The 24,073-nt window shown below is 53.9% G+C and overlaps 9 protein-coding genes across 9 annotated transcripts; 1 reads left to right on the top strand and 8 right to left on the bottom strand.

The window, feature by feature from the left end:
• Positions 1 to 197: 197 nt before the first annotated feature.
• PG985_004305 (uncharacterized protein) lies at positions 198 to 1,884 on the bottom strand (the record flags this gene model as incomplete). The annotated part of the gene is made up of 2 exons (XM_066824074.1): positions 198 to 956; positions 1,033 to 1,884. The coding sequence occupies 2 exons, from the start codon at positions 1,882 to 1,884 to the stop codon at positions 198 to 200; spliced, it is 1,611 nt and encodes a 536-aa protein (XP_066687234.1).
• A 497-nt stretch (positions 1,885 to 2,381) lies between these two features.
• Positions 2,382 to 3,254, bottom strand: PG985_004304 (WSC-domain-containing protein; the record flags this gene model as incomplete). The annotated part of the gene is made up of 1 exon (XM_066824073.1): positions 2,382 to 3,254. One exon carries the CDS (start codon positions 3,252 to 3,254, stop codon positions 2,382 to 2,384), a length of 873 nt encoding a protein of 290 aa, XP_066687233.1.
• Positions 3,255 to 3,351: 97 nt separating this feature from the next.
• On the bottom strand, positions 3,352 to 8,020 carry PG985_004303 (uncharacterized protein; the record flags this gene model as incomplete). The annotated part of the gene is made up of 6 exons (XM_066824072.1): positions 3,352 to 3,573; positions 3,619 to 3,963; positions 4,009 to 4,046; positions 4,097 to 4,571; positions 4,635 to 7,519; positions 7,636 to 8,020. 6 exons carry the CDS (start codon positions 8,018 to 8,020, stop codon positions 3,352 to 3,354), a joined length of 4,350 nt encoding a protein of 1,449 aa, XP_066687232.1.
• Positions 8,021 to 10,407: 2,387 nt separating this feature from the next.
• Positions 10,408 to 11,308, bottom strand: PG985_004302 (Bis(5'-nucleosyl)-tetraphosphatase; the record flags this gene model as incomplete). Its single annotated transcript, XM_066824071.1, has 2 exons — positions 10,408 to 11,028; positions 11,249 to 11,308. 2 exons carry the CDS (start codon positions 11,306 to 11,308, stop codon positions 10,408 to 10,410), a joined length of 681 nt encoding a protein of 226 aa, XP_066687231.1.
• A 442-nt stretch (positions 11,309 to 11,750) lies between these two features.
• PG985_004301 (uncharacterized protein) lies at positions 11,751 to 14,753 on the bottom strand (the record flags this gene model as incomplete). Its single annotated transcript, XM_066824070.1, has 2 exons — positions 11,751 to 12,192; positions 12,250 to 14,753. The coding sequence occupies 2 exons, from the start codon at positions 14,751 to 14,753 to the stop codon at positions 11,751 to 11,753; spliced, it is 2,946 nt and encodes a 981-aa protein (XP_066687230.1).
• Positions 14,754 to 15,345: 592 nt separating this feature from the next.
• PG985_004300 (uncharacterized protein) lies at positions 15,346 to 16,184 on the bottom strand (the record flags this gene model as incomplete). The annotated part of the gene is made up of 3 exons (XM_066824069.1): positions 15,346 to 15,740; positions 15,802 to 15,915; positions 15,974 to 16,184. 3 exons carry the CDS (start codon positions 16,182 to 16,184, stop codon positions 15,346 to 15,348), a joined length of 720 nt encoding a protein of 239 aa, XP_066687229.1.
• Positions 16,185 to 16,833: 649 nt separating this feature from the next.
• Positions 16,834 to 18,100, bottom strand: PG985_004299 (cytochrome p450; the record flags this gene model as incomplete). Its single annotated transcript, XM_066824068.1, has 3 exons — positions 16,834 to 16,993; positions 17,062 to 17,540; positions 17,621 to 18,100. 3 exons carry the CDS (start codon positions 18,098 to 18,100, stop codon positions 16,834 to 16,836), a joined length of 1,119 nt encoding a protein of 372 aa, XP_066687228.1.
• Positions 18,101 to 20,194: 2,094 nt separating this feature from the next.
• PG985_004298 (uncharacterized protein) lies at positions 20,195 to 20,731 on the top strand (the record flags this gene model as incomplete). The annotated part of the gene is made up of 1 exon (XM_066824067.1): positions 20,195 to 20,731. One exon carries the CDS (start codon positions 20,195 to 20,197, stop codon positions 20,729 to 20,731), a length of 537 nt encoding a protein of 178 aa, XP_066687227.1.
• Positions 20,732 to 21,802: 1,071 nt separating this feature from the next.
• Positions 21,803 to 23,496, bottom strand: PG985_004297 (uncharacterized protein; the record flags this gene model as incomplete). The annotated part of the gene is made up of 4 exons (XM_066824066.1): positions 21,803 to 21,918; positions 21,970 to 22,564; positions 22,615 to 22,749; positions 22,819 to 23,496. 4 exons carry the CDS (start codon positions 23,494 to 23,496, stop codon positions 21,803 to 21,805), a joined length of 1,524 nt encoding a protein of 507 aa, XP_066687226.1.
• Between the last annotated feature and the right edge of the window lie 577 nt (positions 23,497 to 24,073).

The raw sequence follows: 24,073 nt of genomic DNA, 5'->3' as shown, positions 1-24,073 counted from the left end.
CTGTCGAGTTGGTAAAAGATAAACAAAGAAAACAGAAACCGCTTAGAAAAGACAATGGTGGTGAATGGAAACAAAGGTAGTGCCAGCGGCACGAGGTCTACGCTGATGATGACTTACCTATGCTATCCCTTTGCTTTACAGGCGGGGGAGGGGGACTGGAAGAAGAGAGGGGCGTGCGTTACCTGATCGTTTCGCCTTTACTTGTTGGCATGTTCCCAGAGCACCTTCCTGAAGGCCGGCACGTTCAGGAAGGCGGGCCCGTACCGGTCGTGGCGCTTGGCCTTGCGGAGCCGACCCTGTTTCCAGAGGCTCCTGTTCCTGCGCTGCCACTGGCCGGACGTCAGCCGCTGCTTGCCGCCGTCGGCCTGCTGGGCCTCCTGGGGGCCCGCGAAGTTGCCTTTCTTGGGCGCGGCGGTACCGCTGCCGCTGACGGTCATGTTGGCGAAGCCTTCGAGGGCGCTGTCGAGGGACATGCCTGGGTTCTGCACCGGGTTGTAGGACTTTTGGCCGGCCTTGAACCGCTGAACCTTGCCGGTGCGCTGGGGGCGCAGTTCCCCCGCCGCGTACACCTTGGCGGTGACGGGCGGAGGCGGGGGAGGAGGGGTCGATTTGCCCCCCTCCTTTTTGGCGTCCTTGATGGCCATCTCGCGCCGAAGCTCCGCGTCGTGCATCAGGTCCCGGTCCGTGACGGAGTCGATGGCCACGATGGCGGCGCGGGCCTGGTAGTCGTAGCGGTTGAGGGCGACGCAGACGACGGAGCCGATCATCTGCTCGCGGACCGCGTTCTCGTTGACGTAGCCGTTGAAGGGCGAGTCCCACAGCATCCGCTGGAACCGCGGCTCGTTGATGCGGCGGTGCGGGTCCTCGGTCCCCAGGCTCGGGTCCGGGTCCGGGTCCGTGTCCATGGCCGAGCCCGCCGACGAGGCCGACTCGGACGGCGGCGCGCCGCCCAGCGACTGCAGGGGGCGCCTCCAGGTCTTGCCGGGTCGAGTTGCTCAGCGTCACGGGCATGTTGGTGGCGTGGAAGACGACGGGCAGGAGGGTGTAGATGAGCGTCAGGCGCTCCATGAACTCCTTGGCCATGTTGTAGGAGCGCAGGCCGCACGAGTAGTCGTCGAACTGCCTCGGGTACCAGGGCGTCCGGTACGCGTCGGCGGGCATCTTGATGCCGTCCTTGGCCAGGATCGCGCGCAGGCGACGGTGGATCCGCTTGATGGACTGCAGATTGTAGGCGGGCTCGAGCACGGCAAACTGAGCGACCTCGTCGTAAGTGGTCGACAGGTCCGCGTACGGATCGCTACGGCGCATCCGCATGATGGTTGTCACAAAGTGGCTCGTGGTGTGCATCGGCCAAATGGTGAACTCGCGGGCGCGAATCCGCCTCCAGAGCTTGGGCTGGGACCTGTAAACCTCGTTGAGCCTTTTGGTAAACATGGCGTCGGCTCGCTGCTCGTCCTTGATGTCGAAGGGCGAGGTATCGGTGTACTCGCGGCCCGGGACCACCGGGTCGTCGAACAGCTTGTTGGTGTCACTGTTTAGCAGCAGGTTGATGCGGTGGCGGACGGCCCTGGGCTGGTTTTTATACGTCGCAACCAACGGTATGTCCACGCAGTTGCTAGATAGCCAGGCCTTCCTCCGCATCTGAAGTAGTTCCAAAGCATTGACAGACTCTCGGAGCCCATCCATGGACCCGAAGTCGACGGTCTCAAGATACTCCTTACTGGTGTATGCTAGGCGCATACCGCTAGAGATAACTTGAGCCGGTACTCCGCCAACATCGTAATAATTCGGGTCGTCTTTCTGCTCATTCCGCTGCCGAAGCGTTTGCTTCGACACTTTCGGCGGGGTACTGAGTGGTGTGCTGGGTGGTGTCGGCGACGTCATCGTGAGGCTGCGGGTTGCGGTTGGCGGTTTGTGTTGTGCTGGAACACCGCAGTAGAAATTGGGCCAAGTAGAATTCACAAGAGTTGTTGCGAATATTGCGAACAATAGCTAATCAACAATCTAGTTTAACCATCTCTCATACACTTTATAGAGAGGTGTCCTTAGGTCGGGGTACCTAGACAAAGTATTTTGTTTTCAAAGCATGGTTATCAATGTCCTTGTTTTGTAGGACCACTTACTTTGTCTCTTCGGTGCAGCGTTTCTAAGAACAAAGGTAATATGGGCTCAATGCAAACAAAAGCTATCTGTACAAATTGGGAAGAACGATTATTTATTTCGTATTATTATCAATTACAGATAATCTTAAGTAATACAATCCTCTATGAAACTGTTATACAGTATTTGAAGAAATATCATGTGCTGTAGGAAATGTATGTGACTATGGCCAGCGCCGAGATTATTCTAGATGGCGGATATTGTGCGTACAAAGCACCCGGCTATGAGCCGATGCCCCGCGATCCTGAGGTAGAGTTGGTGATGTAAAGAGAAAGGAGCGAGGGACCTCCGCAATACGTCCGTTGGTTGCCGCCGCAAAGCATCGAGCAGGTGGCATTCGTCTTATTGGCCGCGCCCGAGCTCAATGTGTTACCGCCCCAGCATTCCTGGGAATACTCGAGTCCCGCGTACTTGTAGCCCTTGGAAGCCGCCCACGTCAGGCACTGCGGGACGGTCATGCCGCTATTGGCGGTGCTGGCGGACAAGGCACGGCCGTTCTGTGGCTCTCCTACACACCCGTAATAAGTGTAGTTGGCGTTACCGTCCACAATCTTGGGAGGTCCGTTGTACTTTGCCGGATCCGAGGAGTAAAACAGCGAGAGCAAGCTGCCGCCGCCACAAACCTCGGTGTTATTGCCTCCGCAAGGCTTGCTGCACGCACCATTGATAGTGCTGCCAGATGTCTTGCTTGAGCCGCTGTCGAGCGTGGCACCGCAGTAGCATTCTCTGCCATACTCGGTACCAAACCAAGCATAGTTGGTGCAATTAGCTGCACAAGACTCCAGTGTCATGCTATCGTAGGCGAAGGTCTTGTCGGGTAAGGCCCGTCGGCCAGAGGGCTCGGTGTAGCACCCTTGATAAACGTAGCCTGAGACGGTAGGGACGGAGGGGCCAGAGCTTGTCGGTGTAGACGAAGTGATGACAGTGCTACTAGGTGAGGCAATAGCGCTGCTGGGCGATGCAAGGACAACGCTACTTGTTGTGGTAGCAACAGCGCTGCTAGTTGAGGGAGTCGAAGCATTCAGAACTGAAGTAGATGTAGATGTGGCAGTGGAGCTTGTCGACGCAGAAGAAGTCGGCGTGTTTGAAGTCATACTGGACGCCGGAATGCTGCTGGAGCTGGCTGACGAGGTTGGGCTGATGGAGGAACTAGATGGCATGGATGATGATGGCCCAGAAGAAGCGGATGAGCTAGAAGACTGCAAAGTAGAGGAAGGTAGGTTGGTGGAGGAAACGACCGAGCTCGGTGTTATCGTTGGTGAAACCGAGGCGGACGATGTTTCTGTCGGGGAAGCAGACGAACTTGTCGAGGAAGAAATGCCCGAGCTCGATGAGAACGAAGCGGAAGACGACAGTGTTGAGGAAGTAAGCGAGCTCGTCGACGACGATGTGGAACCAGTCGAAGCAGATGCGCTAGCCGACAGGGTAACCGAGGAGGAACTAATGGAAGCAGCAGACGAGCTCGTCGAAATAGAGGCGGACGACGAGACCATCAAGGAAGAAGACAAGCTCGTCGAGGAAGAAATAGTTGAGCTCGATGAAATGGAAGCAGACGGTGAGGCTGACGAGGAAGCGGACGAGGAAGCGGACGAGTTCGTCGATAAAGAAGTCGAGGAGGAACTGGCCAAGGGAGCAGACGAGCTCGTCAATAAAGAAGCGGAAGAGGTGCTTGTCGAGCCCGCGCTCGACGACACAGAGTTCGTAGATTGCGACGCCGTCACCGAAACACCGCTGGTACCAGACGTCGCCGAGACGGTCGCCGAGAGTGTCGCCGAAGACGTAGCAGTAGTGACCATCGAGGCACTAGCACTGGTCGAGGTGGACGCCATGCTTGACGACGCCGACGACGTGATACTGGAAACAGCCGTGGACGTGTTGGCGGGCGCCTGCGTGTACAGGTTCAGCCGGTTACCGCTGCCGCAGTACTCGGACTTACTTCCGGAGCAGAGCATTCGGCAGTCCGTCTCGCTCGCGTTGACACTGCCCGGGTTGGTGGCGCTGCCGCAGTAGCATTCCCGTCCATACTCGACTCCCATCATGGGGTACCCGGCGCAGACCGAGGCACACATCTCCACCGTCAGCGCATCATTATAATAAGACAGGTCGGAGAGGGCCCGCATGCCCGTGGCTTCCGTCACGCAGCGGTAGTAGGCGAAAGTGCCTGCCTGCTGAACAACGCTGGGGGCAGCTGGGGTTGAAGTAGGTGAGGTAGTGGTGGCAGGTTGAGTCGCAGGCTGAGTCGTCGTTGTGTTTGGAGCAGTGTTGTTGCCATACGGATTGTAGATATACATTGACAGCCTACCGCCGGCTCCGCAAAGCTGAGTGCTGTTAGCAGCACAAGGCATGCTACAGTCCGACTGGCTGATACCAGTCATGGTACTGCCGGCGTTGAGGGAATTGCCGCAAAAGCACTGGTATAAGTTAGCATATAAAACTCCCAGGGGAGGGCCGGGCCAGGAAATGCAATTACTTACCTCGCGTCCATACTCGGCACCAAAATACGTGAAGCCATTGCAGAAAGCGGCGCAGCTGTTAAGGGTGTTGGTGTCCACAGCTTGGCTACTTCCCGTCAGGGCCCTTCCATTTGAAGCCTCGGAGTAGCAACCGGCGAAGCTGTAATTGCCGACAGTCTTAGGCTGGACCGGGCCACCAGGTGGAAGTGTGTTGGGAAGTGCCTGCGTTGTCGCGAAAACGGACATGAACGAGCCGCCCTGGTGCAACTCTCCGTTACCACCGCAAGTTTGATTGATGGTCCCGGTGCACCGATAGCTGCATTCAGCGTCTGCGACGAAAAGCGATGGCATGGTGTTGCCACACCAACACTCGGCTTCATATTCGGTGGCGGCAGTTGTATAACCCGCTCCATAACAGGCATCGATGCAGTTCCCATTGGTGTTGTTGACATTGTCGGTATAGATCTGCTTGGGCAGTTGTCGTCCAGGGTTGTTGTCTTGAGCACAACCGGTGTACCTGTAGAGGGCGGAGCCGTTCGAAGCAATAGGGCCCAACTGTTCGGACGCGGCATTGCAGAGGAAGTGGATAACCTGTTTTCCCATGACAGGGTCGCCGGTATTGAGAGTCCATTGGGCTGTGCCATTATAGGAATCGACGTTCACTTGCGATCTAGGCACTGCGCAGTAGAGGTCGGCGGTAGCACTCTGGCCAGCCTGCAGCAATGTACCCTCGGCAAGATCAACGTTGTTCACGGCACCAACGATGCCCGGGACTCCATATGGCGGCTTGGAAACAGTGACGGAAAGAGCCGCAGCATTGGGTCCGCCAATATTGGTGAAACGCATCTTTCGCGTGACCGTGGTGCCCTCAAGGACGCTACCAAAGGTGAAGTTGACGCCACTCGTATAATTGACCCAGCTCTGTCCATCAGGACTCTGGAACTCAATCATGACCTGGGGTAGGGTGCTGGACGTTCCGATGATATCGAGAACTCCGTTGCCGCCATCTGAATTGACTTGCATGAAGACCTTGGAGTTTCCATTGGTCGTTGGGTTGAAATTTACAGGGATGTAAGCCGAGGTTCGAGGAGCAATCGTCGTGGGCAGATTGTAGAGGGTGAATGGCCCGATCGAAGTATTATTAGAACTCGTGGTGTTAGGTGTAATCCAGGGCCCGGTCTCCGTCTCAACCGAGAACAGGAGGCTCGAGATAGTCAAGGTTGAATTGCCCTGGTTTTGGAGCACCGCGGTCTGGTTGACACCATTCTCTATCTGGCCAGTGATGACGCCGGTGAAAGACACGGTGTTGGGCGATATTAGCAAAAGCGGTAGCTTCGAGTTGCCAGTGCCCGTCAACTTCACCGGGGTGTTGGTGGAGAAGCCGGCTACGGCATTGGTAGTGTTGACACTTGCACTACTAGACAAGGGCCCGACTTGCTTCGGGGCAAAGGTCGCCTGGAAGGAGAAAGAAGAGCCTGTTGACAGAGACAGGGGGAATGTTGGCAACCCGGAGAAGGCAAAGTTGGCGTTGCCTTGTAAGGTGACATTGTTAACCAGGGTGTTGGCATTCGCCGTGCAAGTGACCTTCTGAGATGCAGACTGGTCTCCTAGGTTTACCGAGCCAAAGCTGGAGGGGGCTGTGCAGTTCAGAGGCAGGTTGACAGGGGAACCAAATGCGTAAATGTAGCCTTGGTTGCTCGCCACGTAGCAGATACCATTCCCAAAGACTGGGCGGCCAAATTTCATTGAGCCGGGTACGTTGAATGAGTTGATCATCTTCAGAGTTCCTGCCTGGGGAACGGCCTGGTAGATCCTCAAGTTGAGACCCTCGACGTCGGAAGTCCAGAGAAGCCCGGTTCCCGACTGCCCGTTGAGAGACGTTGTGGTTCCATGGCCAACACCAAGGATATTGGCATTGTATTCGGCAGTATCTGCAACGTGGGTGAAAGCAACATTCCCGTTCGCGTCACAGCCGAACTTCCATACGTGCGTCTTGTATTTGATGACGTTGATGTACACATATCCCCCATCAAGTGGCATGACACCTGCACCGGAGTATACCGAGTTCTCGTTCAGAAATTGCTGGGGCACAGCATCGTATTGTCCAGGTCCCATCTGGTAGCCTCCTAGGTTGTCGAGGTTGAGCCAATATGTCTTCCCAGACTTCCCAGTAACGATTCCGATGCGCTTAGCGTTGGGGCAGCTGAAGGTTGACGAAGGCAGGATTTCCAGAGGGCTGGTTCCAAGATCCTTGTCTGCTCCGTCCAGATCGGTCTTTTCCCAGGGCATAAAGAAGTCGATTGGCGTAATGGTACCGTCGTCGTTGATCTTGGCATTGACGGCGGCTTCCTCGAGGGCAGTGGGTGGGTTCCGACCTTGAACCGGAGTGCCCTTCAGTTGACTTGCGTAACCGTTACCGGTTGCGAAGTACATCGAGCCGCTATCGTAAGCGAGTCCGCCTCCGCTCATCCACACGCCACCACCGGGGACGGTGTTTGGCTCAGGGCCACCCTCCATGGCAAAGGCCTCGACAAGGGCACCAGTGTTCTTGTTCCAGCCCAGAATGGCACCGGTGAAGTTGTACTGCACGCAGTGTGACGCGAAGCCAGCGTAGATGTACTGCCCAACCTGAAGTAGACCAGGGCGTTGGTGTTGATTACCGCTGATGAACATCCGGTTGGGGTTGTTGCGGAAGATGGCGCCTTCCATCGACACAGGAAATCCGGCGCGGTCTTGGAGCGTGTTCACGTCGACTGCATGAAACCAATATTCACCATTCAGTCTTCCTTGCGTATACCCTTGCTTGTAGGTTTTGGCAGTGAAGTAGAGCGTCTCAGTTGTAGGATCGATGACACCCGTTCCAGTCACACCAACCGTGGGGTTGATATCAACGCAGCCATTGAGATCTGCTTAAGTCGTTAGTGATATAGTGCTGCGAGGTTGTGAGGCCCACGCCAATGGCAAAGTTCATATATCTAGCCCTTCCCCGGCTGAAGCTCTCACGCAGGGATTGGCTACTAACCGGACGTCAGGAATGGGATATGTAGGTTCCTCTGATTGACAATGACACCAGTCTTGGCATCAAGTTGGTAGAGATTGTTTTGGGTCGTGAGGACGTAGACATATTGTGTTTGGGTACTGCTCAGGGTATAGACCAAAGGCTGAGAGAAGATCTGCTCGGGGCCGAGATTCATGTAGTTGCCTGGCAGCGCCGTTCGGAAGAGCTGTCCAAACTGGGCGCTACCAACGATATCTGGGTCCATGTTATGGTTGTCCTGGTAGCCGGTTCTGGAGTTGTCACCGCCCCAGGTGATGGTATCCGTGGAAGCGAAGCCATCAACGCCGTATAGTAAGCAACTCGATAGCACGAGGGCAATTGCCCATGAAACAAGGCCAGAGGGAGCCATGCTTGGCAAAGTCCGGATCAGGGTCGAATGTCTTGACCTACCAGGCTGCTGGGACACCAAAAGGATAGAACACTGAATGCCAGGCGGATAACATAACTTCTATATATCGATGGGACTGGAGAGCCAGCATATTTATTAACTGACTGGCCACCCAACCGGGAGGGGAAGGAGACAGGGGCCCTGTAGATTTCGATAGTGCCATGTTGGACGGTTGCATACCGTCGGGTATGCCATTGTGTGATGAGGGTTCGCTAAAGGGAGAAGAGGGTAGCGCCGTCACTTGGAGGCTAACCCGCCATGGTACCGGAACGGGAAAGCTGTGCAGGGTGTTCGTAGGTCGCGTCGACACAAAAGAGTACCTATAGTAACTAGTAGCTCAGTACTAGGCAGTTCTGTATGTTATTTCATTTTGCGAGTGGCTTTTGTGACGTCCTCATGCTCGACTTCAGCTTTCGGGTGGTCTTGCTTTCTGTCGTCCCTCTGGGTGCCTGCCGTACGCAGCGTCGCCGGGCCGGAACCCAGCATCTTGGGAAATTGACGACTCCTGTCGTGGCCACAGGTAGCCTCTGCTGATTAGCGTTGCTTTGTTTTCCTCGTGTTGACCTGCCTGACCTGCCTAGAAGCCCTTGGCGGCAGATAACCACCCCTGCCCTACCTGCATGTCAACTAATAAAGTATGCGGGATCCTTGCGAGAGCTTACTGCAGGGGCATTCTTCTGGCGATGACCGTCCTCGTCCTGCATGACCTAAGTAACTCCGTGGGCTACTCGTTCTAGATCCCGAACGTCAGTAATCCTGAAGACCGATTTCTGGATGAGCGGTTGTCTAATCCCCGCCTTGACGTGTGTAGGATTGTCTTAAACTGCCCCGCGTGGATTCTGGCCGACAAGGGTTCTGCGCAGCTTGGCAGCTCTACAAGGTAAGCAGTAAGTACATCTGTATGTTATCCCCTCGAACGCTAAAGAGCTGCTTTCCGTTTGATATTGCCTGACAATCACCGTTATCAGCACATCGGACCTTGGAAACCGCAACACCGATTGCACTAAACCATGCTTGGTCCGCAGCGCTGCGGCGTTCAAGGGGAGCAATAGTGCACATATAGTTGGGCAGCGCTGGGTCTCTAACTATTTGGCCAGTGTGCTCTGGAGCGATGAGGCTTGCGTTGGTCATTTGATGGAGCAAAAAGGAAACAGGCACGCAATCCAATTCACACATCCATATGCATGTGCTTTCTGTACCTTGCATGCGGTGACAGCCGTTCAGCCCTCGACGGGCGACGCCACAAGCACAGCTCAACGGCATTGTTTGCTAGTCGAGACCTCCAGTCCCGAGCTTTCTCCATCGTTCGTCCTTGTCTAGCCCACGGGGCCGGCCACTAGCCCGCCGTGCTATCACCAAGCGCCCACGCCATAGCTCGACCCTCGCAGAGCGGCCGAGCCTCTTTTACTACTACTCTCACTTATCATGGCGCTGGGCTGGCTGAGGCAGCGCGGGCTGGAGATTTACCCTCCTCAGCTCGTAGCCACATGGGCCTCGATTGACAATACTATAGAAGGCAAAAGGAAACAGGCATCAAGATGATCAAACAAGACGCGCTCACGTCGCGTGATTGAACTGAGCTCGAACTTCAGCTCGCTTCACCATATCATCCGCCGCTCACCTCTTGGAGTCCACCGAGCCAGTCACATTTATACAATCGAGGCCTGCGGGTTTCCTTTTTTCCACCCACGCAATGCCTTCAGTGAAGTCTAGCCCAGGCTGCTGGGTGATTAAAAGCAAACCCTCCGCCGACCCTCGCGCGGATCTTGATAGGCCGCACAAGTACTACCCTGGACTGTCTGCCGTGTCCGAACTCAAAGGTGATGGGAGCTGAGCAGTAGCCTAAGGTCAATAAAAGTTTACTTCTTCCCAAGGACATCAGCGGTGCATCTCGTTCGCATCACTATTGTCTGGACTGGTCCATGGTTTTCGCATACGGCCACCCAGACCGGTGGCGAAGCTAAGTAATCAACTTCGCGGAAGCATTCATTACTTCATAGACCGACGCCACACTTGATCTTCAACTAGTTTTGTGTCCCCTGATTGTCAAATTTCGCGTAATATGCTGGAATCTAGGCAGACCTGAAGAGTAGGTGGTTGTATGATGCTCCCTGAGGGTTACTGCGGCAGTCTTGCCCTTAAGCGCTGCGGTGTTATGGGGAGTGCAGAGATAGATTAGACTTGATGCTCTTATATTGAAAGCTTCTTGAGCGAAACCAAGGTCTACCATGGAAATGGCTGCATGCGCGGAAGCGTAACGAAGCCTTCTAACATGCCCATGAAGTACGCCTCTGTCCCAAGCAACCCGGTAATTCTACGCACACATGCACACTGCAGACAGAGCCCTCTCAAGACCCTTCCCGCTCTAACCTCCCCAGCACGTCCCGGAACAGCCGCGCCTCCTCCTCCATCTCCCGCATGCTCCTAGCCTGCCGGTCCGCGTCCTCGATGCGCGGGAACCCGCCGCCGGGCCGCGGTCGCCCGCTATCACCATTTTGGTTCTCGCGATCCCAGAGCGCGCCCCCGACGTTTCCGTGCTCGTCCGCCATCATCTCGTAGATCTTGTCGCCCGGCCCGTCGCCGCTCTTGGCCGTCGCGCCGCGGATGCGCGGGATCACGTGTACGTGCAGGTGCGGCACCGTCTGGCCCGCCTCGGCGCCGTCCTGGATCGCAATGTTGAACGAGCCGTCTTCGGGGAGTCCCCTTTCCTCCTCCCCCGCTATGCCATTGCTGTCTTCCTTGCCCTGCTGTGATTCGTTGCCAGAGGAAGACGGCGTAGAAGAAGTAGTAAAGTAGTGCCGCGCCAGCATGCGCTGGACGCGCTGCACCGCCTGCATCAGGTCCGTCAGCTCGGGGGCCGACAGATCCGTGAGCCGCTTGTGCGGCTTCTGCGGGCAGACCAGGACATGGCCCGGCAGCAGCGGCTTCAGGTTCACCAGGGCGAAGGAGTACGGTGTGGTGTAGAAAACCTAGAAGTGGCAGATTGGTTAGGCAGTGTCCGAGGTAGAAGCACAAAGATAAGAAAAGGGTGAGTAGTAGATCGGCAAGTAAGTCTGGGAGTTGCAACCCGATTGGAAGTACGGTGTTCCTATGCGTGTTTTCTGGCGGCTCGGCATACATAGAGTATACAGCTTACAGACAGCTAGCTAGCTTTCTGCCGCCGACCTAACAAGTTGAAGTGTCGCTTACCTGTGACGTGACCTCGAATGGGCCGAAACGGAGCGGGCTCTTCTCCGAATTGGTACTCATCTTGCGTGCGCAGGTCTTTAAGAATGTTCTGCTATATGCGCCCTGCAATCTTGGGTGTATTATCATGGCTGTGCGTGTCCAATAGGTGTCCCGACGCGTGGAAGCAGACAGGTTTTCGATCCTCGTTTCAATTGTTAAGATGACGTCGGCCAGATCCGGGGCCGGCTAATGTGGATTTTCTACAACATGCTATTTTCTCACTCATGGGTATTTGCTCAAACTCTGAAAATAGCCATGCAATTCTGCGTTTGGGGAATCAGATTGTCATAATATCGCATTCCAATGATTGCTCTTCAACTAATGATTGAGACAACCGATGTGTTTGTCATGAACCGGTCAATCCATTCAATGATGCCTATTCTACCCCAGTTGCTCCAATCCCAGCAACTGCATACATACATAACGCTTCTCTCATTAACGCATAAACCAACAACACCCTTCACTATAGGCCCCTGAATAGATCATCCAACGTAATAGGTTTCCTCACAGCATTGTTCATTCCCTCGTGGAATGTGACCCATACCTTGTTCTCGCCAGTTGTAACGGGTTCGGCCTTCTTTCCGTTGGTATTCCCATCGCCCTCTTGAAGTGGCTGCACAACGGGCTTCGCAACCACCCGTCCGAAGAAGTCCTTCTTCACAGGAATGATCGGCAGCTCGACCCCCTTAGACTTGCCAGACTTCTCCTTGCTCTCAAACACAGCTTCCCTAGTGTCCAATGGGTTCCCAGTACGGAAACGAGTCTGTCGCGCCGCGCTTTCCCGTAGCCTCCGCAGCTTTTCCATTTCTTGATCCAGTACTTGTCGAACAGCATAACGCGTGGGTGCTTGCGTTCCATGCATAACGGCTGCTGATGTCTCGTATGTTGCCAAGATATCCAAATCACTGTCGAGATATTGTTAGCCTTCTGTTCACGCTCATTCGAATATCGTTAAAACTTACGGCTCCATGCGGTAAACCCAGGTAGGCCCTCGGCCGAAAGTGCCACCTTCTATCTTGCCTCTTTGAAGCTCGACGCCTACGTCCAGTAGTGTCTCTGCTCCCCGGGCAACCATTGCTTTCTCCGTCTCTTTCCTGACGCTTGCGGTCCCCTTTGAGTCGCCACTGCCACCAACGACGACCGGCTTCACATCGGGCGACACAAGTCGAATGAGATACGGCATGAAATCTGTAGCAATGTCTTCAGCACTCCGGAACGCACGCATCAGCCTTGGTGATAGCTGTGCTTGGAGAGTCTGAAGCATAACACGGTTGGTCTTTTCAGTTTCGTATGCCACAAAGTCGGCACGGGGCCCAGAAAAGGGGAGCGGTGCCGCTTCCTCCTCAGCTGCGTCACGTTTCTGGTACATCAGCTGGGAATGGCGAATGGGCGACGCGAACAGATGGTGACAGGCGAGGACTGCCCGACTGAGATAGGGTGCTAGCTCCCATTCCTGGCCACTGTACAGCCTTGATGTGCACGTATCGTGAAAATTCATCCATTCGTATGCTTGGTCCGGTTTTGTAAGGAACGAGTCATCGTTGAAGTCATGGTTCGGGTAATCTGCGAATATGTCGGTGACGATGCGGTCAATATCGCCACTGGTCTCAACCATGTGTTGCAAGCGTTCCATGGCATACTTCTTTTGCTGCTCAGAGAAGCCAAGCTGGGCCTGGGGCTGCTCGGAAGAATTGAGGTTCATCTTGGGTACAACCATGTTTGAGCTGGGAAACCCGGCACCTTCCTGGAAAACGCGGCTGACGATATCTCTCACGCTGCCACGTCCGCTTCCTCGTGCACCACCACCACCGTGGGCAAGTTCGTGGGCAATGTGCTTCTCAACCCACTGTCGAGTCAAACACATTGGGCCTTTGAGGGATGCTGCTCGGAGGCGCCCAGCAACCCACTCTCCAACAACCATGATGCCACGCAGGTCACCTTCGGCAGTACTCTCTCGGCCTTTCTTGGCATCCAGGCCACTGGTCATACCCCATGCCGATTCACAGAGCTTGCGCGCTGCGTCCTTCTCACACGGGATGCCCTCTTTTTCGAATACCGACTTGAGACGGTTCACAACCGCATCGATCGTCGGTTTACCCACATGGATAACCTCGGCCAAGTTTGACTGGCGCAGTGGCCGCAAGGAGGGATGATACACATCGTTACAGATGAGGATAATGGGTCGCATCTGTCGGAAGTCGTCGCCTTTCTTCTTCCGGCGATGGGCGTGCGGGGTGTTTTCCGACTGCCCAGAACTGTTCTTCTCGCCGATAGTAATGAGGTCTAGTAGCGCTTTGACGAAACCTCCTTCGCCGGAGCCGGAAGATCCTGACACCACACCGTCGACTTCATCTACCACGACGCAAACCGGTCGGGCGACTTTTTGACATTGGCCAGATTGACCGGCTTTGTGTTGCACAATCTTGACGTTCTCTGTTCCCAAGCTCGTACGGATTTGGTTCTTCACAACATCTCGGCTGCGATCATCACTCGCGTTGATCTCTAGTACTTCGTAGCCGGCTTGTCGTGCACAGACATGAGCTAACGTGGTCTTGCCCAAACCAGGGGGTCCAGTAAGCATGAGGATCTTCCGGTGAGGCTTTTCCTCTTCTGCCTGCTGCTTCACCCCCGGCCTCCTTATGCCCCTTGACCTGGAAGAACCAGGGAATACTAGAGGATCCCATCTCTTCAACCAACGTAACACATTCCGATTTGTTGAGTCGTCGCCACAGAGGTCCATGAAATTCCTTGCTCGATACTTCTCCGTCCATAGGAGAGACTTTTTGGGCTTTTTGCCTTGCACTGCCTCGACCGAGGGCATCGGCTGGTCTGGGGTGGCCTTTGTTGTCGTGGCCTGCGCGCCCGTAGCAATCTCCTTCTTGGCCGTGTCGATCAGTTCGTGGATGTCGAGACCATAGTAGCTGCGCTCGGCGCGCCCCTTCTTCGTCTTCGACCTTGCAGCGACGAGGCGCTCATATGACGGAGCTGCTACGGCCTGACGTTGCTTAATCTCCTGGCTGGCGCCAGAACACGTCTTGATGTTGAATTTGCTCTTGGCATTGCGCGAGGCGAGATTCTGGAAAGCAGATGCGAAGTCTTGCGTAGACTGGAGAAGGGTGTCGTAAAGTTGTTTCGTGCTTTGCGGTGGCTCAGCACTAGGGTTCGCATCGACTGTTGCTTTCGTGTTGTCGCTTTCGAGTCTTAGAGGTACGTTCAAAAACGCTTCGAGTTCAGTCGGAGGTGACGAGGGCTCTGTGGTTTCGATGGGCATTTCCCTCGGGCTGCTCAGCATGCGCCGTTTGGAGGCAGGCTCGGGGGCCACATCGTCATCGGAGTCATCGTCAACTAGAAATCCACCCTTTCCACGTTGGGAGGCCTTGGGACCCTTGTGAGGTTGCGACCGTTTGGAAGCGGGAGGTGGTGACGATGTTGTGGGATAAACAACGGGCGAAGAGGCTGTCAACATTGTCGGCACTCAATTGACTGGGCAAAATCTGTATTGGAGTGAGTTCTGAGTTTACCAGTTACTTCGAGGCTCTGGTGTAGTCGCTGGTGTGGTGTTGATCAGGGTGGTGTTAAAGTGGCGCGTAGCATAGAGTCCGCTCGCGGGTACAGCACTTGCAAGACGCGACGCGTCGCACTGAGGAATTGTTTAAAGTGGTTGTGAGTAGTGGGGTCCACAGTTACCCATAGCTAAAGCCCCTAACAACCACTGACGATCTTGTCAATTAGTGCCATCCATTACCAAGCGCAGAACAGAGGGCCAGCTATTTTTCGCATAAGCTCAAATGTAGGTAAACCATCAATGGTCTTACTTTTGATGTTGAGAAGACCATGTGTATTCTTTTTCGGAGGATGTCAAAGAGGTCGCATGCGTCTTAGGTACTCTTCTCAAGTATATTTGGCTTAGGTACATATTAGCCAGTCATGCTTAGCTCATACTATGTAAATACATCGCGGGGTCGACCCCGGATCTGCGGGAGGACTATGCTTTCACAAAGGATGAGATGCCTTGAGAACAATAATGAAATTCACTCGCATTGCTATCGCGACTTGTGTTATAGTACAGCCTCATCGGGAAGGTTCCCGCGCCACTTGTACGCCGAATGGCTGTTGGCCCACTCCAGCAGAGCATCGTAGTCGACGCACTCGTGCTCCGACCCTTCGCCAGGCCCCGCCTCCGTCTTGCCCTCCAGGGTCGTGTCCGCGGAGCACATAATGCCCTGGCGCAGGTAGTTGAAGCAGTGCGCCGTGTGGTGGGCCACCTCCTCGGTCAGGTTGACGCCGGCGTACCCCTGCTGCAGGTGCTCCGCGAGGTAGGATAGGCAGTGGAGCTGGTGGAACGACGACATCATGTAGCCCGGCCCCTCGTTCTCGCGGTCGATGGCGACCGTGTACGGGTCCGGCAGGTCGAAGCGTTCCGCGTCCTTGATCACTACGTAGCCTCGGCTGCCTATGCGTGTATGGGTCTCAATTAGCAGCTGGGTCTCAGCAGAGATGGGTGGGAGGTATACCGGAGCTCAGCTCGATCCAGTGGTTCAATGTGTGCAGAGTGTCGGATTCATTGAAGAACATGTCCCCGCGCATGTATTTCGGGTCGTCATGGAAGGTATAGATCTTCCTCGGAACTTGACAGCAGCGTTAGTGATGTTGGTGGCGACATATATTGAGTAGCAATCGACTCACGCTGAGGCACCGGAATTCTCTTGATGGTGTTTCGACGAGGGAAGGGCGGAAAGAACAGCAACAACACTATCGTGCTCGCCATGGCGAGTTCGAGGAGCAAACGCCACCACCAGGTCGCCGTCCTCCGTGAACTGTGGGGTTTTGGAGAGATGCCGGCATGGTCCAGGAACGCCTGCTCCTCCTCGTCGTGCTCGCTCTTCCTCGAGTCCATAGTAAGCAATGGTCGTGTGTAATACTCTTTTCGCAGTCGTTCAAGCAAGGGATACGATGGTCGAAATGGAGGAAAAGTACTTCGCTATCTCGCTGGCCGGCAAAGGCCTTAAGATAGCCATCTCGGGATATGTCTACCGAGCTTGAAGAGGTTAGCGTGATCGAGATATATTGGCCTGTCACGACGGAGTTGGGGGGAAGGTTGTGACCCACAAATCATTCGGGGCTTCCCTTTTCGGCTCTTCATTCTTGGCGACGACGAGGTAATTCTTCGGGTCACTTAAATCTCGTACGACACACTAAAACTGAGTCTCGTTTAGCAATCAGACAACTGTTGTGATCTTTATATTCGAGCCAAGAAACGAAAGGTGATCGGTCATTTGCCTGCAGCAAGCATGGCTGTGCTTGAAAAAGGGGGAAAGGGGTACAGCCACCAAGTTCAAAGTAGGAACCGGAACGAAACAATGCTCGCGAAGGCCTGACTAAAAGTTGATAGTATATAAAGAGCCATAGATGTATCTATGAACCTCCTTTATCCATGTAAGTAAATGAATACAAATTTAGTCTTAAGTCTCGTGCTACAACAGCTCTGTAATAACTTACTGGCAAGTGCAGACTCATACATCAAAATGACCGCGACATCCCGACGCTTAGTGGGAAACGGGAGTCAAATGCACATGCAAAGCTGGCTTCTCCCAAAGAAAATAGACACTTTGTCTGTTGATCCAGTCTTCTGAGTTGTCCGCCAAATGGATATCAAAGTTGAAGATGATCTTAGCTAGTATAAGGCGCATTTCCGCATATGCAAGACTATGGTTACATTAGCATTTGTCGTTTCTCGAGTTGCCTCTTTTCCACCAGCAGACCCTATCACTTACTTCTTCCCAATGCAGTTCCGAGGCCCAGTGCTGAAAGGCTGCATAGCGTCAAGCAGGTCGCCCTGGTAGCGTGGGTCGTTGCCGAGGAACCGCTCCGGGTGAAACTCCCAGGGGCTTTCCCAGAATCGCTCGTCGTGGTTGACTGCCCATTGCCACACACTAACGACGGTGCCTCCTGGTACAAAGCTGCCAGCCACCGCCGCGCCTCCTTTCGGCACCACCCGGGGAAGGCCGATCGCCACGGGTGGGTACATACGAAGACATTCGTTTAGGCACGCCAGCATATACGAAAGACAGCTAACAGAGCTCAACGTGATCTCGCCGTCCCGTTGGAATGTAGACCGCACTTCCTCGGTCAGTATGGCTAGAATTCCTCTGTTTTTGGCGAGAAGGAAGAGCGCCCCTGACAAAAGTGTCGCCGTGGTTTCCGAACCCGCAACAATGAGAGTTGAGGCAGCCGCCGATATTTGATCAAAAGACTATTGCCATTGAAGTTAGCGAAATCTAGGTGAAACATGAATTTGGCTCTGCACGGATATATCAGTAATTGGCTACTTACCAGGTCACTTTGCTTTGTTAGTAACCCTTCAATGAGATCCGGCCGCTGGGCATCGAGTTGGACCCTTTGAGCAAGCTTTCCGTTTACCTGCCTCTTGTGCTCACTGCGAGATGCCCATATCCCGCTGTCGACTATCCAAGTGACGAGTTGGATGCCCCCAAGCTCGTATATGGCCTGGATGTAACTGCCGACCTTGACAGTACGGGTAATGCTCCGGACCCAGGGGTGGTCGTCGCTATGCTCGAGACAACCAAACGAGCTTCCAAATCCGAGGTCGCCAATAATGTCAAAGGTTGTCCAATTCAGCCACTCGCGCATATTCAAAGCTTTACCACCGTCACCTCCACGTTGGCGTAGGCGCTTGATGAGTAAGTCGACATAAGGTCCGATAATGGGTTCCTGCTCTCGCATGCTGCGGTCAGAGAACCCATGGGAGAGCTGGCGGCGGAGTAGCGCGTGATCATGACGCGGAGCTGACATGATGGACGCCGGACTCTTCCTTTTCATCGGTCGATAGAAACCATTGTACTTTGGAAACTCTTCCTGGCCTTGCTGGCGATGGCCGTATATATCTTTCCAGGCCTGCGGCTCGCAGAAAGCCAGTTCATTGGGGGAGATGCGCACCACGGCACCATATTTCGTATGCAGATCGCTGACGTGGAAAGCCAGTTTACCAGACACTAAGTACGCTGTCCGAGGAATGACGGATATTCCATGCGATAGAGGGCCCGGGAAAGACGCCAAAGGATGAAACAGTCCATTGTACACTGCTGTACATATTGCGTGTGAGAGAAACTACCAGGCCAAGGTGAATTAGTAAAGGATGATCCTATCGGAACGTCAGGGTAGATCAAGTTTTACCAGAATGAGAATCAGCATAGCCAGCTTAAAGGTGTAGTCTTGGACAAGACCTGTCGACATAGGCTCCGTCATATTGGATATAATATCTCCTAGCTAATACCGAGGACAGGGTGTCAATACCTAAAGTGTGAATACAATCGGATTTCCAAGAAACATCGGCCGAACGAGGGGCTTCTATTCTATTAAACTTACTTGCAGGTCTCAAGCTATTAGTAAAGGATTTTTCCTGCAAGTCAGAAGTATCGTAGGCGTTTTGGCCAAATTCTCCGACGGGGTTTGACATCGTAAATACCCGGTGGAGAAACCTCCGGAACATATCAACCCCAGAGAGGACTATAGTGGTGCCGTTTTGTCAGCAAAGCATCCATGCAAATGAAATGAGCAGTACTAACCCATGGTGTCCCTGGGCCTTTTGTGATAGATATCCTACCGATTACTCGGGCGACAGCGACGTTATAGGGGATTCTCGTTGTAATAATCAAGAAGCAGGGACATTGGACACGAACAGTAGGGTGGAGACAGATATTTGCTACTGATTCTGCAGATGGCACTCATTTTTGTTTGCGGTTGATCACTAGCTGCCAGGTAAAATTACACGTTATGGATCGGGCTTCATGAGTGACGCCAAATTTCAGGAATAAAGGAGCGTTTCCAGACATGGTAGGCAGCAGCGGTTGGTTCGCCCTGGAGTATCCCCGGCTTCTGTTGGAACAGGAGAGGGTGAAGAGCGCTTCAATTTGCTCTGCAGGCATGTATGGAATATCAAGATAACCTGGCATGGAATGGAAGCTGTGCCGCCTCGATGTCGTGCCAGCGTTACACGTTTCAATCACATCCGCGAGCTTTCCAGTCGTTATCGTGAGTGACTTCCGGCATAGAACCGCAGGTCCATATATGATAGGATAAGCCTTCGTTTAGGGAGAAAGAAATCCATCTTCTCTCAGAATGACTCACGCTCCATAGCCTGAGAAGCAACACAATTGACGGACAACCCATGATGGCGAGAGTCGATAACATGGCGGTTTCATACATGTTGTACTAAATAATACTCGAAGTCCCAAAAGGGTTCCTTTGAATTGCCGTCTTCGATCTGCAGTTCTAGTATCACCCCCTTTGAGTGCTGTCAATCCTTTACCATCTGACTGTCCCGCCGTTTGCTATCTATTCTATGGGCAGCACCCCCCTAGTCGTAAACTTATGAATGTCTAAGATTCATGGACAACGACGAATACACACGGACTAGCTGTCGTGCATTATATGCGTTAAAGGCCAGGAAATCATTAGTAAAATGCTTGATAAGGGGCCATAGTGGCCACTAGCACACGTAGTTGATACGCCTCCCGTTAGCCAGCCAGGATGTGTGGAGATATATACACGAACAGCCAATCATACGACGTTTTGCGCGAGATGGATTCGGGGCGTCAGCATCGTCCTCCTTTCCCAACACGGTTAGCTGCGCGAGGACTTACAAGTCAAGGCATACGATAACCTAGGAGCTCAGCATGTTGCTGGAATTGCCATGACTGCATATAAAGGGATCGAGTTACACCTTCGAAGAGATATTCCTTCTCCTCATCATCGCCTTGCAAGTATCTCTGTTCTCAACTGCACCCAATCGATTCTGCCTAAGAAAGCAACCGCCACCACTACATATTCCTCTACTTTATTCATCACAGCATCGATCACCAGCAATCTAGCTTCTCAGTAACAGCCATGGCCCAACTCACCAACCCCCGCCTCGTCATCACCGGCCACGCCGCCGACGGCACCTCCATCTTCCACAGTGACGAGGCCGTCGAGGCCTTCTCCCCCTTCGGCCCGAGCAAGAGCTCCTTCTCGACCTTTGACACACGGGACGCCGTGCCCGTGTCCAACGACAACTCGCCTGATGCTGGTTCTGTGGCGGCGGCGCCGGCCCAGAAGATCCCGCGCTGCCCGCCGGGCGGCACCCTGTTCAGCATCACCAACCTCCCGGCGCGGTACAGCGTACCCATGCACCGCACGCAGAGCCTCGACTACTGCGTCGTCATGTCGGGCGAGATCGTGCTGGCGCTCGACGGTGGCGAGGAAAAGACCGTCAAGGCGGGCGAGTTCATCATCCAGGGCGGCGCCAACCACCAGTGGATCAACCGCACGGACGAGCCGTGCCGGATCGCCTTCGTCATGGTAGGCGCGGACAAGGTCCAGCTCGAGGACGGGACGGTGCTGGAGGAGACGGTGTTCCAGGGGCCTAAGCCAGGAAGTGATTGAAGCCGAATGCTGTCTCGGGCGTATGGGGATAGGCGCGACGTAGAAGGTCTGGCGATCAAGTCAAATGAAGGGGGCCTAGGTATATGGTGCTGTGGTCTTTGGCTAGTTCGCAAGTTTTGTATTGAATTCATGTATTAGACAACCATGGGCTTATGAAGCAAATAATAACCGTTGCCCAGGATGGTCAATCCTTCCTCTTCCCCCTGTTGGTAATGAAGAGCGAATGTTTCTATCCGCATGCTTCGTTGCCATTCCACTATCAACAAGCAATTAGGGTGGAATATGAACAAGATCCATGCCGGTATTAATCTCTTGGGGGGCCTGAGATGCAGTGGCAGCCCCCTCTGCAGATACATGCGCCGCCGGGGCAGTCGTCATTGGTACTGCATGTGGCCCTGGCGGCAACTTCGAACTAGACGGTGAACGTTAGTGAGTTCCCAATCCTTTGTCATTTTGATTATGGGGTGGGGTGCCACTACTAAACGTACCTCGGGGAGGCTGAGGCCATTTGCGGAGGTCACGTGGAGAGCCAATGCCGGCATCACGGCCAGCATGGCAATAAGAAGCCGAGTGATGGTGAACATGATTGAAGTGTGGTCTTTTCCAGTAGCGAGAGATGCTTCTGGCTGAGGGAAGACTGTCGTGCCGAATGAAGAGCAAGTTGCTGCTCTAAATAGAGACACGAGGTGCGGCACAGTCGGAGTTGGTTCTGGCTAAGGAATATCCGTGGAATTATTGATGAGGGGTGGGAGACACTCCGAGTTTGCCTGATTGGAGGGCCGCTATATAGGAAAGAGGCGTTGGTTGTCGGCACGCATTCAAGCACGATCTATCCAACAAACATTATCGCCATGAGCCGTTGGCTCTGTCTGACATGCTGACAGGCGATACCCGATGATGCTCAAAACGGTCGCAAAACTAGCAGACCCTCCACTTCATGATTTCGTTCCGATGCGTTTCCATGACGTGGATGGCTGAGATGCATCCATCAACCCAGATTTCGGGTTCGGAACGGTATGTGGGGACCGTGGCTGCCCATGCCACTCCACCGAATTCGACAACCATCCAGAATCACGGCAACATGCTCAAATCCCCTAGCGTTGACTTCATTCCCGTGTAGTCTCGAATTCGTTCATACACGGACCGGGCCTTGCCTTTTTGCTCCAAAGACGCCGCCGAGCTGGGGGCTTTGATTGTTTTGATCGGCCATAAGAGAAGATAACACCCAATCGACCTACACTTAGGGATTCCATTTTGAGCGTGAGGAACGCGACCCGAATGGTCGATATCGCCCAGCGATTGAGGGACGGTGGCCAGTATCGATTCCACAAGGGCACCCACAGTCGTTGTTGACCGGTCCATCATATCGTGCAGACTTAGGATCATTGGCTCTGATAGGCTAGGTTTTGCCAATATTGCTTTTAGCACCATCAAAAGCTGTTGGTGCAATATAATTCGGGCTGTCCTATGATAATTGAGTTCGTAGGCCTTCCAAACATCTCCATGAAGCTCAACGTGGCGGGTGATTGGTTGAAGTGGAAGGTCCAAAAGCAAGTCGCTGGCGGCAACCGTTCTAAAATGCCATTGGGGACGTTGCCGCCAGCCGGAAGCTGTCTGATCGAGTTCGTACAGTTCCCGGATTGATTTGACGGCATCAGTAGAGACGTTATCCACTGTCACACTTTCTAAGAGGCTTCGTGCTCTCTCGCACGTCTTTTTGATCTCGTGTGCATCTTTCTCCAGCCGGACGAATGGCACCATTTCGTTTAGCTGATCAAGCCAAACCGTCGACTCCATGAGCGCTGGCTGATTGAAAGCTAACTGCTGTTTTTGCTGGTTTGAAAGTGAGCATACCTCTCATGCTACATAAGAGCAAGACTTACGATACGGTGATGCGCCAGCCGAAAGAGAGACCAACCCCGCGGATTATAGAACTGATTCGAGCCTCGCAGTCTCAGGATCTGGGCCATGCCTTGAGTGTGGGCACCGACCTGGGAGAGATCTGGTAGGAAAAGGGCCTGCTACTGTCAGAATCCAACTCAGAAATTCCAGGTGGGAGCTCGTCTTGCCTCAAACAGGTCCAAGACCACAATGGCCATCAAGTCATAATCGTCAGGTGTTTTGCCTGGTTCTGCCAGTGACTCGCCCAGCGCCGACAAGGCCTCGCCGTAGCAGTGCAGAGCTCTTTGGACGATATGGCTTCCCTCGGAGTCTCTGGCTGCCTCGGCGTAAGCCGCGGCTCTGACGGCCCAGCGCAGAGCATATCGGCCTTCGACATTCACTTCCTTGAATAGAGATGGTAGATGCTCCAGAAACCCAGGCGATGAGGACTCATTGCAAGGGAACATGACATATTTGTCCATGAACTGTTCCACCGCTTGTTCTTCTTTGTGGACTTGGACATGATGGGGGATCTGCTTCAGCCACGGGTATGGCGAAGGGAGATTGGGGAGGGATATGGCTTCATCTGGATTAAAGTGGGAAGAATTCACCGACCCTGTTAACAAGACGGGACTCCTCCCATCAACCGACCGACTCCTACGGCGGGGACTTATCGATGCGGGAGGGGTGTAATATACCGCCGCGGCAATTTGTGCATGTCGCATGACCTTTAAAGTCTCGTGCCGAAATATCAGAGTTGCTTCGTCGCGGTAGCCCTCGCAGACTTCATTTCGTTTGATGCAGCGCTGACAAGAGGGGCGACCTTGATCACAGCGAACGCGTCGTTGCCGACATTTGAAGCAGCCTCGACTCAATCGACCCATTGTGCACGAAACAGCATGGCGAAGTGATGCTGGATTCCGAAACAAAATGCAAGACAATGACCAATCACACACAATGTAAACTGAAGTTGCTAAGGGATTGACAAAGGAGAGTCGGGTGTCTGTAAGCTGCGGTATGTACAAGTCAGATTACGGGCGCCGGGCCCAAGGAATGCGATGCTGGGAAGATCGCATCTGCCACTAAAATCCCACCGCTAAAGGTGTGGTTCCCCTCTCATACAGCAATGGACTTATCACTGGCATCACAGAAGTAGCTGCACCTGACCGAGGCGTCCGCGGTATTCAAGAAATACTGGTATATACACGTGAGGAAGTGAGGCGTCAAGTATCTAACAAGGTGACGGATGATGATGCTCATCGCGGGCCTGAGCTGAGTGAGCCTGACTGCGAAAAGCGCCACAATTGGGGGGTCATCCCACCCCACCAAAACTCACTGGCGTAAGCCAAGTCCATTCTCATCGTCGTAAGCAAGGCATGACAACCTGGGAAAAGGCGCCTGAGGGTGCCGAAATCCCGGCTGAAACGGTTTAAGGACAGTTCAGTTCCTCTTTCTTTTTAA

Source organism: Apiospora marii (assembly GCF_038362585.1).
Source record: "Apiospora marii strain CBS 49790 chromosome Unknown utg000003l_segment0_segment0, whole genome shotgun sequence".
Classification (NCBI taxonomy): domain Eukaryota; kingdom Fungi; phylum Ascomycota; class Sordariomycetes; order Amphisphaeriales; family Apiosporaceae; genus Apiospora; species Apiospora marii.
The sequence above is the reverse complement of the archived record's forward strand: the minus strand, read 5'-3'. Positions and strand labels throughout refer to the sequence as shown.